The 15035-nt window shown below is 36.6% G+C and overlaps 1 protein-coding gene across 1 annotated transcript; it reads left to right on the forward strand.

Annotated features, from left to right (window-relative positions):
* Window positions 1–480: 480 nt before the first annotated feature.
* On the forward strand, window positions 481–14836 carry LOC139882281 (uncharacterized). The gene is made up of 28 exons (XM_071866639.1): window positions 481–677; window positions 981–1140; window positions 1489–1581; window positions 1868–1964; window positions 2100–2262; window positions 6655–6826; window positions 7414–7533; window positions 7643–8018; window positions 8084–8244; window positions 8361–8975; window positions 9285–9353; window positions 9906–10010; window positions 10085–10330; window positions 11038–11085; window positions 11194–11334; window positions 11435–11584; window positions 11697–11759; window positions 11965–12072; window positions 12175–12258; window positions 12357–12404; window positions 13197–13271; window positions 13532–13627; window positions 13937–14017; window positions 14099–14170; window positions 14293–14337; window positions 14429–14512; window positions 14595–14698; window positions 14782–14836. Exons 1-28 carry the CDS (start codon window positions 481–483, stop codon window positions 14834–14836), a joined length of 3828 nt encoding a protein of 1275 aa, XP_071722740.1.
* Window positions 14837–15035: the final 199 nt, after the last annotated feature.

The raw sequence follows: 15035 nt of genomic DNA on the forward strand, positions 1-15035 counted from the left end.
TCATTCAGAGAATTATGAATTCCATTTTTAAGAAAAAAAATTTGGGTGGATAGAATATTGTATTGTTAAATATATGAAAAAAATTGGAAAATGTCATTTTCCAAAAAGAAAAAAGTGGAAAATGTCACAAGATGGGCCAGAATAATCTATATGGGCCAGGATTATCCATTTTGTCAAAAAGAAATATGGACCTAAATATCCATATAAGGCCCAAAATGGGCCTAATTTTTAACTCCATTACATCGAAAAAAAGATAAAAAGAAAATCAAATCCCCCTCCTCCGTCTCCGGCGTCTCCCCTCTCATTCTCATATTTCCCCAGTCTCTCTCAATAGCTCACCAAGGTGATAATTATAATCCCAAATCCAGTTTTTTCATCCTAATTGAAAAACCTTAAGCAGCACCTCGCACCGCCATAGTCCGTCATCGAGATAATTCTGACTATCGCCGCCGTGCCTGTCATTGTCAATAACCCGGCGACATGTCTTGGAGAGACCAAACTCTCTCTCTCCTCGCCGCTGCCAACAACCATGGAGATTTGGCTGTCAAGCTCTCTTCACTCAAACAGGTCAAAGATATCTTCTCTTCCGTTGAGCCTTCTCTGGCCTCTGACCTTTATCCATACTTGCTCGACCTCCAGTCATCGCCTGAAAATCTGCTCCGCAGATTGCTTATCGAGTTCGTCTCTCAATCCCTACTCATTCTCTTATTCATTTGTTCTTCTGTATCAATTTGCATCCAGTTGACATTGTTAGATTCAATTGCCTGCTTATTGTCAGGGAGTTTTTCTCTGAAATTAGTGAATTGTATTAGTTAATTCTCATTTATGAAATCTTCTTTTTTTCCTTTGTTCAGGTTATTGTGTTTTAGACCTTACTACGTAACCTTGAAATCATTGTGTCTTTATAGATTGGCTGCTTCTTGTAGCATTGGTATCATAATGCATTATAGTTATTTATTTTAAATTCTTTTGGCTGGCAGGTTGATTCAGGATATTGGTTTAAGAGCAATGGAGCATTCTTCTCCGTTTATGCCTATGGTGTTAGCATTCTTGAGAGACAATGACACTGCTGTTGCAAAACAAGCTATTGTCTGCGGTTCACATTTCTTTTGCAGCGTTTTTGAGGAGATGTCATTGCAGGTACCTTCACTGCCTTTGGTTGAGTGATTTTGTTTGTTATTCTACCTTATTTTTGTACTGACGAACTGACGATTCAAACTCCACTTTCTTATTAAGGAGCTGTGTTACCATTATAAATGCTTTGTCTTTAACATATTTAATTGTTTCACCTGTCCAACTTGCTAGTCTTTGTTTTCAATCATTCGTTTTTATTTTCCCAAATCATGTTGGCTCCCTTTATTTTAAACTAGGATTGTATATTTGTTTATCTTGTTTCCCCTTGCCTTTATCCTTTTGCTTCTCAACATTTCTATGCCCCCCCGTTTCCTTAGATATTCTCAATTTTGTGCTTATGTGGGAGAATTACAGTTTCAGCGGCGTGGTAAAATGGAGCAGTGGACAGAAGAACTGTGGATGTGGATGCTTAGGTTCAAGGATGCGGTCTTTTCAATTGCATTGGATGTATGTTACGATTTACCTGACTTTTATTTCTCAAGCTGTATGAGTTCACAGTTAGTAATTTACTAGACAAAATGAAATGGTCAGTTTCTACTATAAACATGTTTTCCAAATCGATGACCAGTTTCTCTTCTAATTCCCTTCTGGTTTTCTCTTCGAACTAGTTGTTTGGGATTGATTATTGGATGCTGAATGTAGCAGTTTCTTTTTGTTGCCTAGATTTTTAGGAGCTGTTTTTTTGGAAATTCTTGCTGACTTTGCACTTTTTGGATCTTGGTTTGTTATGTAGCCTGGGTATGTTGGGTCAAAGCTGCTGGCCTTCAAATTTCTTGAAACTTATGTTTTACTTTTCACATCGGAGGGCGATGGCACTGGAAAGTATGAAGGTGTGTCATCCTGATTTTCAAGTGCTTGGTTTGATAATTTCATTTTTTTTGTTTTCCCCTCATAGTCGTTCTCATAATATTATGGGTTTCACTAGCATCGTTTCAACGTTGTTTTTTTAGGTTTACTTATAATAGGAAGTAGACAACCTTTTAATTTCTTATGGCTTCTAGGTTGCCATCCCGCTTTGGATCCAGTTGTGCTCACTTCAGAGGCAAAGAGGACCCTGGCCATCTTATTGGACTTATTGCAATCTTTCAATCAGCTCCCTGGCACTTTGGCAATTTCTGTTGTCAATTGGTGAGTTAATAGATGACATGATTCAGCTATTTATGCGCTCGTGCATTTTAACATTAGTTCATTATTGATCTGTTTCTCCTTGTGGATTTGGGTTCTAGCTTTGATCAATGGAAGTCATTATGTTTTGCTCTGTAATGGATCTTTTTGCAATAAAAAAACTGAAACTCAAGTGCCATGAGATGCTAGTTGCTGGCTGTAACCCATAGCAATGTTAATGTGCTATTGTCATTTGTCAGTGCATACATACATGGTTTTAATAATTATTTTTTCAACTGCATTTTGGCCTGGTCGTTTTCTTTTAACCATGCAAGTGACATTGTTTCTATTTGTATTGCTTGTGAATCGTGTCTAACGATCTTATCTGTATAATGCCTTACCTAAATACATGCATGCATGGAGCTTTGTTCATGTGATTGTGTATTGTGTACAGATTTATTAAAGTCCATATTATGGTAATCCCAGTTAGATATTTATGGGGATGTTTTTCTTTTATGAATTTATGTGACCTATGATATTGAAAGGTAGTTGAGGGTCATAAATTTGATAAAACATTTAGGAGATGCAAGGAATTTGCAAAATTAAAACCTATTAAGAATGTTAGAAGTCAGCCAATTCAACACATACTCTCTACTAAGAGAAATATACTCGGGCCTTCTATATGTGACAATGAACACTTCATTCGAACTGTGTATCTAGCATGCCATTGCTTGATCCTTCAGATGTATTCGAATGAATGAGGAAACTTGTGTATTATTCATATTGAGATATACTGCATGTTACCCTCTATTTAACTATGTTTGGACATTTTGGAGGGATCACGGGAGCAGCAACAAGTTCAGCTTCTTATTTTGACATCATTGCATCTTGACCAGCTCTCTTTTGGGGAGTTCATGACCTGGATACTGCTGCATTGTTGGTTCAGATATTGGGAATCTCAGGCCTTGCAGTGTTCTCATTTTTTTAGTTTTGTGAAGCAATATTGGTCAATGACGAAGTGGTTGAGCATTGGACAAAATTGGTCAACTTTCCTGTAAACTACTTTTTGAGGAAATTTTCTGTTGTTTGATTTCAGTTATACTTGTGTACAGGTGCTAAGTTGCGAGCTATTTAAGATGTATTGACATAACAATTGATACACATTTAAATAACTTTAATAATTAAGAGCTAATTCAAATTGGGAATCACCCTGGAATTTTTACTTTCATTACGTTCTACTTTCAAGTTTATTACTGCTTTCCTTTCATTATTATTGTTTTATGGTCATTTTCTGTTATAAGAGTTGAATGGAAAATGAGCAATTGATATCTTTTCATCCCAATCAACTTTGCCTTTTAGGTTATGAGCTATAGGTATCTTGTTTGGTTTGTTTTTGCCTACTTGTCAGGTCATTCATGGTCACTGTTATTTCCTTGGAATCTGATTATATGTATTGACATCAATATGTTACAGTTTCAACCGATTTCTGTGTCTTAGAATTATTATCATGATTAATCATCGATTTTACCCTTATATTTTGAAAGAAAATGCACCAAGTAGGTAGCAAGATAATTCAGACAATTCATGGGTTAACTTCATTTCAACGTGCATTGTGTATTTCAGAAAATGCAACTTGAAGGATTTTACACAAAGTTAGTAGTTGTTAACAGTTCTTTGAGGTTCTGTCACAGGACTGATGTTGTTGGTTGGTAGCAGCATGTCGCACTTTGCTTTTACCATCCAAATATGTTCATAATGGCTATGAATTGGTTTCAGTTGTAGTTCATGAAGCATCCCTCACCATAACATTGGTGTTCTGCATGGTGTATGCTATTTTTTTTCTCAGCTTCTTTTCACTGTCTTTGATAGCTTTTTCTTATCTAGGCAGCAAATGAGTTTTAAAAATAATATTCAGGCAACCACTTGTGTGTAGACATGATGTTGCTTTGTTTGATGGCATGGTTCACACGCTGCCATAAGACGGGATAAAATAGTCAGCAGCACAAGCTAATGATCAAGAAGTGATTTCACTTTGCTGGAGTTATTATAATCATTTAGCGCCTTGGATTTTCGTTTTATTTCTTTCTTTTACTGCTTGAGTGTCCTTTTAGCTAGAAGGTCATTGTTCATTCATTTTTCATAATCACAGACTGTTCATAAACGATCATATGTGAAAATTAAGTGATCTTATCTCTGTTTTGGATTTGTTTGCTGGATCCCGTCCGTATAGAATGATAGTTTTGTAATACTATTATTACCTTGGCCATCATTTCAAAAATGACTTAAGTTTTCGGTTTTTAAGTTTAGTCTTGCCCAATAGTTTGGTTTTACCCTCATTGCTCCTTTGCTTTGTGAACGAACCATATGCTCCTTGAATACTGCACAGATGAGCCTGCCTGAGTCTTGGTGCATGGGGGTGCCTTTGTTTAGCTATCTGTTACATGAAAATGGGACTGCTCATTATAGATTACCAATGCTATTTTTCATTTTTGTCCCTTTATCTCTTCTCAGCAGACAATAGAATGAACCAGATAACACAAGGAGATATTTTATCCTTTAAAAAATGCTTGAAATTGGTGTTGTCGTTTCCCTGGTAAGAAGTATGTAGGTTATGCTTAAGTAGCTTGCTTGCATTTGTTGTTGAACCCCTTAGCTAGCTTGTTGTGGTTGAAACTGGATTAAGGGAACTTTTTGGACAGACGGTGGCTGTGTATTTCTTCAAGTAAGGTCCAGCATGCTTCTGTGGCTGATTTTAAAAATAAGTTCCTTCATCGGTCAATCATCATATAAATACTGTAATGTATTGTTCCCGCTATGTGCGGTTCTGGATTTTTAGTAACTTAGTAATCCAAGAATCGTTAAAAAGATTGTTAGGGATTTGGATTTATCTTCTAGACATCCATGATGACGAAGCAATTTCGTGAAGATGATTTTGGAAAGTATCAAGTGCTAGAGTCCAGTCGGAACTTACATAAAAGAAATTCAAAATATACTGAAGTAATCTTATCAGCAATTAGATATAACTGTATTGAAAAGTTGACTTACCTAAAAACCTTTTGTAGCACTTAGTAAGATGACCATCTAATGGGAGAAAAAATAGGATTCTCTCTGTAATAGTCGCATTAACTGTAGTTTCAAGTTTGTAACGAATCTCAATGTGTGAAAAATAATGTTGATCTGTTATTTGTTTTGTAGAACCTTCCTCGTAACCTGTTTTCCTATGGTCAAGATAGAAATAGCTCTGAGTGCAATTTGGTTGTGAACAAGTTACCAATGTACTTGTAATATGTTGTTGGATAGTACTATAGATTTTGCATCCTGGAACTTGCATTTTGGTTGCAAGGTTTGTTTGGTGGGTTCTTCTGTCTTGTCATTTATGAGAATCTTCCACCTGTCAATGCAGTACTCTGTCTTCTTTTTGAACTCTGCTGTGAAATATTTCGTGGCATTTCTTCTCACACTTTTTTTCCAGTTGAGTTTGTCTTTGGGAGAACATGTTTACTTATTTTGAGTAAAGGTTTGGGCACGATGCATAAGATTTTAGCTCCTTTTCTTTGTTATTGTTTGACGGGCTAGGAATAGATGAACTTTCTAACGCCTGTTTGTCCATGGAGTGGAATACTTCGCCTATATCTGACCACTAAATGATAACGAAGGGTAAAGGAAAACCCCATTGCATTATGGCTCTCAACTGTGTGGGGATCTGGGTAGGGAATTCTATGATATGGTTAGATTCAAGCAAGTAGCTGTATGGTTAAGATACCTGTTTGTGGGAAGAACCACTCTACTGTTTCTTTTAGCCATGCCTCTTCCGGAAATATCAAATATTTCCTTGATGTACAGGTGATTGTAGGTTAAAACTGGTCAGTGTATTGTTGCAGTAGAAGAGCTGTGTAGTGAAGATATCTGTCTTCGTATGACATCTTTCAATTTTTTGGAACTATAATGTCTAGGGTCCACCATTTTTTAAAATTCAAACTCTTGTGAGGCCTCAAATACCTTACTAGTTGCCACTGGCGTGCATTGATATTTTTTATATGTCAAAACTGCGGTCTGGAACTTGACTGTTGGCCAACCTTCAAATTCTGCAGCTTAAATATCACATATAACTATAATGTAACAAAGCTTGGAATGGATTAGTTGTATAAGTCAATAGTTAATTCATCATAACATGAAGACGATTCTTGAAATTATTGTGTGCTAATTTATATGTGGGGACTTTACATTCATTTCTATTTTGTGCGGAAGGGTTGCATGGTTAGTAATACAAAAGGCTGTGGACATTTACTTGTTTGTGATCTGTTGTTGACTACTCTGTGTTTCAATATTTTTTTGAAAATCTTCCTTTCCTCCTCCTGCAAAATACTATTCTTTCTTATTAGCCTCTGTCTGAACGGTTACTTATTTGTTTCGCAGCCTTGCAGCCATAGGTAGGAAGAGGCCTCTCCTTTACCCTACTGTTCTGTCTGCTCTGCTCGATTTCAATCCAAACCATGAGACTTTGAAGGGCCACGCTGCCAGTCTCCTGTTCTCTTTTAGAACTGCCTTTTTGGGATTCCTGAGGTGTACTCATCCAGCCATTGTTGAGGTAGGGTTTCCAGCCGCTCTTAGTTTCTCTTGCGCAGTTCTTGTTTTCTTTCAACTTCTTTTGTTCAGCTTATTTAGTAATCATTTTCCTTTTCTTTCTTTTTTTTTTCTCATTGCCACTTTGAATTTTTCAACTTCATATCAGTCCAAAAGTTGTTGTCCCTAATTACAGATGCTTCTGGTAATAAATGCTTATAATTGAAGATTGGGAAGGTTTTTTGTATAAGGGGATTTTAAATCAGGAGTTGTTTCTTTGCATGGTTGAAATGGAAACTTTGTGGCCCCGGGCCACATGAATTCACATCCGGTTGATTTTTTATTTTGTAATTCTGTATTCCATCCCTTTTTTGTTTGTAGAAGGTTGTCCTGCCGAAGCATCCATATGCACCTCTCTGTTATTTGTGCTCTTGTTTACCAGCTGGTGTTGGTTATTGAGTTTGCTTAGATAAACACAGTGCATAAACAGTTTTATTTTTGAATTAGATGATGGACGGGATAAGGATCCCATTGAATTCTTCTGTTAACAAATATGCGCTGTGAATTCTCTGGTCTCCCTTTTCCGGTCTCTAATAGTGTTTTCATTTTCAGTCAAGAGACAGATTACTTAGAGCTTTGCGGACAATGAATGCGGGTGATGCTGGTGATCACGTTATACGACAAGTAGATAAGATGCTTCGAAACAATGGCCGTGCTTTACGTGAAACTCGAGTGGTCAGGGTAATTATTCTATTCAGCATTCTCATTGCCATGTTCTAGAGATGTCATAAATGGCTGGCTTTTCCATTACCTTGCACTAATTTCTGTCGTTGGTCTTCAGGATGATCTGTCATCAAACTTGGTGCCTGATTCAGGTGATTTGTCGAAGAAGAGAGTCTTTCCTCAAGATTTTGACGATTCGTTAAACAGTCTAGAGGTGGCATCCAAGCGCATGCGTCACGATCCAAACTCTCAGTTACCAATTTCTACTCGCTCAAATGATTTTGATCGGGAATCTGTCCCTATAAATGGGGTATCCCATAAGGTTCCTCGTTTAGATGGTGAATTGTCCCCTGCAGAGCAAATGATATCCATGATCGCTGCGTTGCTTGCTGAAGGGGAAAGAGGTGCTGAATCACTTGAGATTCTCATATCAAACATCCATCCAGACTTGCTTGCCGATATCGTAATAACTAACATGAAGCACTTGCCTAAAACTCTCACACCTTCAACAAGACTTGGAAACCCCCAATGACACATCAAATGCACTCTGTAAATAACCCACCACCAGCTACGACATCTTCTGTGCCAACAAATTCCATTCCGTCTCCAAAATTCCTTGCGCATGTACCTCCGCCTTCAGTTGTGCCTGTTACTTCATCATTTTCTGAGATGTCTGCTGCAAATAATCTCCCTGTTGACTCTAAACGTGATCCTAGACGAGTAAGATATTTTCTTTTACATTATTTATTTCTTCAGTTTTGTTTTATCTGCTGTAAGTTAAATATATTTAGTATATCAGTTCCACATTAAAAAGGAGTTGCTGTTAACTTCCACAGGATCCACGACGGCTTGATCCACGTCGTGCAGCAATATCTGGTGGATTGCAGTTTGCTCCTTCCATTGAGGACACGAGCATCATCCATCCTGACTTTGATACTACTTTGAGCAAGCCTCCTTCACAGCCAGCTTTCACGGCCCTTGAAAAACCTCCGACACCAGTGATGTGCAACAGCGCTAGAAATGATGACAAGATTTTGGAATCTCCCTCAACTACTGAAACAAATCAAGCGAAACATGAACTTTCTCCTCGACATGAAGTTTTTCCCAATTCAGATGACAATGCTTTTCCAGATCATACTCTGCCCGGACACAATACAGTCAAGGACAGTTCTGAGGCAACTACATTGATGGATTATGAGGTGAAACGTGAGACAGCTACATTGTATTGTTTGGAATCTGATGAGGATACGCCAGCTGTTTCAAGTTCGACTCTTTCTGAGGAGACCTGCCAGGAATTACCTTTGCTTCCGTCATATATTGAACTGACTGAAGAACAGCAAAGAAAGGTGAAAAGATTGGCGGTTGAGCAGATTATTGAATCATTTGAGCTCCTTCAAGGAACAGAATATATCCAAACGCGCATGGCATTACTTGCTCGGTTGGTTGCTCAGGTTAGAAATCCCTCTTCTGATTGTCTTATTCTCCGTGAAAGTAAGAGTTGTCTTTCCTGCTCAAACTTCTGTCATCACTATTTAAAGGATAAAATGCAGTATTTGACTTCCATACTATTTTTCCATTCAATTCACCTTCCATAAAAATCTTACAGTCTCATAGTTTGTGTGCCTACTTAGTACTTACATTTTCTTAGTCTGGATTGTTTTGAGTGTGAGCGTGTTGAATTTGAATGACTGGGGAACTCGATCTGTAGTATTTTTCTAAGCCACACTGAGTCCAGCTATCTCTCCTTTTCTTTTTCGTAGATTGATGCAGACAATGATATGGTCGAGATGCTGCAACAGCATGTCATTGGTGTTTACTGTCAGCAAAAGGTAACTTCTTTATGACTTGCATACTAGATTACTCTTCTTCTTTTTGCCTATAAGGTATTCTTTTCTCGCCTTCGCTGGAAGCATTCATAAAGTTCTTTGTTTGTAAATCTATTAGCCATGATAGATGCAAGATCCTTGAAATAAGATTGCTGATTTTTGTTGCTTTACTGCCAATTTTTTTTCCCATTGTGAGGCTAAGATAACTAAATTGGTCTAGGTGTAAGGGAAACATTCATATTAATTTATGAAGGATCAAAAAGAAGTTGGGTTGAGTTTCTGCTGTTATACTTTTGTGGCCATTTTTAGTAATTGATATTGTGAGATGATTAGCTTCTAGAGTTCTGATATATATATATATATATATGCAGGTCAAAAAGGTAGGCCATTATGCAAGACCGTTTGAAATTTATCAAGTAGTAGTTCTATCTCGCTAGGATTGTCGATGAGTGGGATTTTCTATAGTTTTTGTTACTTGTATCTTTATGGATTTAATTCTGCACAGAACGATCTTTTGAAATTGTTATCGAATACATGAATTGGTTTGATTTTCAGGGACACGAGCTTGTAATGAATATTCTCTACCATTTGCATTCTCATATGTGCGGTGAAGAGTCTTCATACGCTGCTGTTGTTTATGAACAGTTCCTTCTTGCTGTGGTAGGCTCTCATTGCAAAGTTCATGCTTTCTTTTATTTGACTGAAAATAAATTTATCCAAATTCATCAATGCAGGCCAAATCGCTGCTGGAGAACTTTCCTCCTCTAGACAAATCTTTTAGTAAAGTTCTGAGTGATGCACCTCTGTTGCCCGAGTCTGCCTTGAATCTGCTTGAGGATCTATGCTATGCTGATGTAGTTGATGCTCATGGAAAAGAGTTTCGCGATGGTGAGCGGGTCACGCAAGGCCTTGGTGCTGTGTGGAGTTTGATCTTGGGGCGTCCAAATAAACGCCAAGCTTGTTTAGATATAGCTTTGAAGGTGTCTTGGCTATCTCCCATACAAATTTGTTCATTGTCATGTTGCATCTTTCATATTGCACCAAACAGTTCAAATGGTTTCTCAAAATGTTGAAGTGTCTTAGAAAAGAAAAATAGGGTTTTAAAAAATTGCTTCAAGTCCACATTCATAAGTTTACTAATACACTATAAAAATCTCAAGGTTTGCTTTTGTTTTAAAAATTGTGTAAAAGTTGGAAACAGAGGAATAAGCAAAACAGGTTATCTAGTCTTTGAAAACCTAATCTAACTGGTTTTTAGATATGTAATGATTTTTTAACAATGAAACCAAAAGGTAGTTTTAAGGAAGCTGTCTACTTGCCAAAAGCACGTATCAGTTTTCTGATTCGTTAATAATTTTTTATTTATATACAAAATGTTATCTTTGCTTTCAGGATGAGTTTCTAGGTTCCAAAGTTTATACTACAAATGTCATGCTGTTCTCATATTTCTTAAAATTTTCCAACTGCAGTCGCACCGTTTTTTAAACTAGTGAAAAAAATGTAGTTATTTGTCAGTAGACGAAAGGTCTTGCCTGATTCAGGCATTTAGTAGAAGTGAGGACAAGTACATAGCTGTCCATTAAAAAATCAGGGGCATACATGCTAGCAATATATTTTTGACTTAGTAGAGATTCTTCTAGTTGTTTTATTTTTCCTTTTTGTTTATATATTTACTGTCTGATTACAGTGTTCTGTTCATTCACAAGATGGCATAAGAGGAAAAGCTATCCGACTGGTAATGATGTAAATTCCTTTACGTGCTCTATATATAAGTGAGTAGCAAGAAATGAATATGATAGTATATGTATAATTTTATGATTTATCAAAATTATGCATTGAGCAGGTGGCAAACAAACTTTATCAGCTAAGCTACATAACGGAAAACATTGAGCAATTTGCAAGAAATGCGTTGCTGTCTGTAGTCGATCAGCATGTTTCAGATCTTTCACTATGTGAGCCCACCAAGCAAAATTCTTCAGGGGAGGTATCTGAAAATTTCTTGATATGTGTTGGGTTGCTCTATCTTATTCAGAATTCTCAATTGTATTTTTTTTACTTGAAATTCCTTTCTGCCTGGTGACCAGGAAGCATCAACAAGTGGCCCCCATGTTTCAGAGTCTGGAATTTCTGAAAATGACTCCACGAGGGCACAACTAGTAGGAAAACATGTTTCATCTATTTCATTTCCAGAAGCTCAACAGCGCACTTCTTTATTTTTTGCTCTATGTACGAAGGTATGTATATCTTTTCCTTATAACGTCTACCACAGAATGCTGTCACAGACCATTCATTCCTCTTCGTTTCCTTTATCTATCAGTATTCTGACGATTTTCAGGTTTCTTTCAGAAACCTAGTCTTCTGCAGCTCATATTTGATTCTTATGGTCGAGCTCCGAAGCCTGTGAAGCAGGTTTTTTTTAATATATAAATATGCATGTTGCATATTGCATATTGCATACCATATCTGGGCCATTGTATTATAATAAATGTAATTGTCAGTGTTAAACTGATTGGACTTGGATTGTGTTCTTTTACAGTTCAACTTGTTCTCATGAAAAAATGTAGTTCTTTTCATCATTCTTTCCTCTGACTCCCCACTTCTTGACTTGATACAGGCATTTCATCGACATATCCCTATTGTTGTAAAGGCCTTAGGGTCATCCTCCGATCTGCTCCATACAATATCAGATCCACCACAAGGATGTGACGATCTTTTGTCGCTGGTAGGTATCCTGTTTTCTGATTTCATGACTACATGTTTTAGCCTTGATATTATGTCCATTTATTCATGGATTATGCTGATATTTGTGTTTCATTTGGCCAAGGTTGTGCAAATATTAGTTCAAGAGACAACGCCTTCCTCTGAGCTGATGACTACAGTCAAACATCTATATGAAACGAAATTAAAGGTTGAACTATTTACTGAAGCATGATGGTTTCAATCATCCCCGTGTGTGTTTTCCTCTTAAACCATTGTGTTGATAGTTTGTTCTCATCTGTCTTGCAGGATGCTACTATTCTTATTCCAATGCTATCTTCATTTTCAAAGAAAGAGGTTGGTTTATCTTTTGTGTTTTATCGTTCTTTTCACAACTGTAAACTCACCAGCTGGCTATGAATCATTTACTACTATTAGTATTCTAGAATTTTTGTTTTGAAATGTGAATCAGAAACTGCTAACATGTTGCCGCTTCACTGCAATCAATTCCTTATACCCAGCAATTATTGTACTAGTGTCTGGGAACTCTGAATTTGATGGAAGTAAAAATATTTTCACTCTAGATTAAACTAACTTACTTTTATGTGTTGGAATAAACCAACATTAGTAAATAACATAATTTATAACATTAGCATTAAAAATTTATAAAATTGTAACAAACACATTAGCAAATATACATCAAATGACATCAATTTAATCCATTATGTCAAATTGGTATCCAGAAAGTGTTAGCATCTAAGTTAAGTACCAAAAGAGACAAAATTATGGGAAAACTTGAAAAGCAGACAAGTCTATAGTAGTTTCAAACTTGATGGAACCTGTAAACTAAACTACAGAGATGAAGAAGAGCATAGAAGGCAAGGAAAAATAAGTATAGTAGAGATTATAAGTTCACTTAATAAAGAAACTGTAAATCCTAAAGGTAAATATTACTCTACTTTAGAAAAGTTCCTCGTCTACATTACCCATTTTCAGTAGCGGAAAGTTCAGAACCCGCTATGCTATAGCGCAATAGCAGCTATAGCGGCCGCTATTGACAATACTGCCAAGACGCCAGTTTGCCAGTTATAAATTGGCTTTTATGCTGTTGAAATTTGCATGTGCCTAAATAATATTTTATTTTTACAGGTCATACCCATTTTTCCTCGTCTTGTTGACCTTCCATTAGAAAAGTTCCAGGTGGCGCTTGCTCATATACTTCAGGTACCCATGAATACTTTTCAAACACTGCATCTGCCCAACCCCAATCATTTAACTCGAAAGTAAAAATAGACAGATTGCCATCTGTTTCCCCCATTTAAAAGTAAATGTTGATTCTATATATTTCCTGGAAATATGTATTACTCCTTTAATCCAGATGTTGTTTGCCAATGCTGAGAAACCTTATTACTAGTAGATTTAAGTTTTATTTATTTGAAATTGTTAAAAGAGTCTAAAGTTCTGCTCGACTTACTTCCTCGCAGGGTTCAGCTCATTCAGGCCCAGCTTTAACTCCGGCAGAAGTGTTGGTAGCTATCCATGACATTGTCCCAGAGAAAAATGGCCTCGGGCTGAAGAAGGTATATTTTGTTTGGTTATTATCTTTCCTGAGTGCCGAACTTTTCCCCACAAATAGTCTCTAAGCTGCCTTTGTGCATCACCAGCATCCTCCTTGTTGCTGCCTCTTGCATAATGTTTCAGTTTTCCTGCATTCACTAAAAATAGTTATTACAGTAAAAAATCAGTAATTACGGACATCATACACTTTTTTTTCCTGCTTAAACTGGACATTTCTGTTTAAACTGGCTTGAAGCAATTCACATTCCTCAAGATATTAACCTCATAGTTTTCTGCAAGTCGTGCTCGGTTTGATATTTTCTTGATTCTAGATAACGGAGGCTTGTTCTGCTTGTTTTGAGCAACGGCAAGTATTCACCCAGCAGGTTTTAGCAAGGGCTTTAAATCAGATGGTATGTATAATCATTTTCCCTTTATGGCCAGTTGTTTGGTTCTACAATTTGGTCGTTCAATTAATTTTAATCAATTTTCAGGTCGACCAAGTTCCGCTGCCTCTACTCTTCATGAGAACTGTAATTCAGGCAATCGATGCTTTCCCTACACTGGTAAGTTCTACGACAAAAACGTTTTATTCATTAAAAGGCGTGTCCTATCAGTTTCAAATCAAGGCTTGGCCTTCTGGGTTTCACTTTATTAGTCATTCAATTGAATATATACTCTTGTTTAGGTTGACTTTGTTATGGAAATACTCTCCAAACTCGTTAGTAAGCAGGTAACGACTCTACTCTAGCTTACCTCTGATTATACATGTTTTTAAGAATTTATCCAGTCAGATTACTTACTCGTGTATTTTGAGTGTATAGGTGTGGAGAATGCCAAAGTTATGGGTTGGATTCTTAAAGTGCGTGTATCAGACACAGCCACATTCTTTTCAAGTCTTATTAAAGGTAATCCTTTTTACTAATAATGAATGAAAGAATGAATAATTTCTTTTCATGCTTTAATAAGCAAGCTCTCTTTGTGTTGCAGTTACCAGCACCACAACTTGAGAATGCTCTCAACAAATATAATAACCTTAGGGGACCATTGACTGCCTATGCAAGCCAGTCAAGTACGAAGACGTCTCTCGCAAGGTACAACCATCTAGACTTTCAATAATGTGATTTTCAAACTAGATATGTTCATTCATTCTTGATGTATTTTTCTGTTTTGACAGACCAACACTCTCAGTTCTTGGCCTTTCAAATGAAGTGCACATACAACAACAGTAGTTTTTTAGATTTCTGAAACTAGTGTTGGATAATGTTTAGATCAATTATGAGCTTTAGGCTCATGATTATGATTTTGTGAACGAATGACTAGTAATAAATTATTTAAGTTTCAATTTTTCACAAATTCAAACTGTATTTTAAATTTATTCTTCATTTGAATGTTTAATTTAATATTCCTTGAGTAGTTAAATTATTTTAA

This window comes from Rutidosis leptorrhynchoides, unplaced genomic scaffold (assembly GCF_046630445.1).
Source record: "Rutidosis leptorrhynchoides isolate AG116_Rl617_1_P2 unplaced genomic scaffold, CSIRO_AGI_Rlap_v1 contig253, whole genome shotgun sequence".
Taxonomy (NCBI): Eukaryota; Viridiplantae; Streptophyta; class Magnoliopsida; order Asterales; family Asteraceae; genus Rutidosis; species Rutidosis leptorrhynchoides.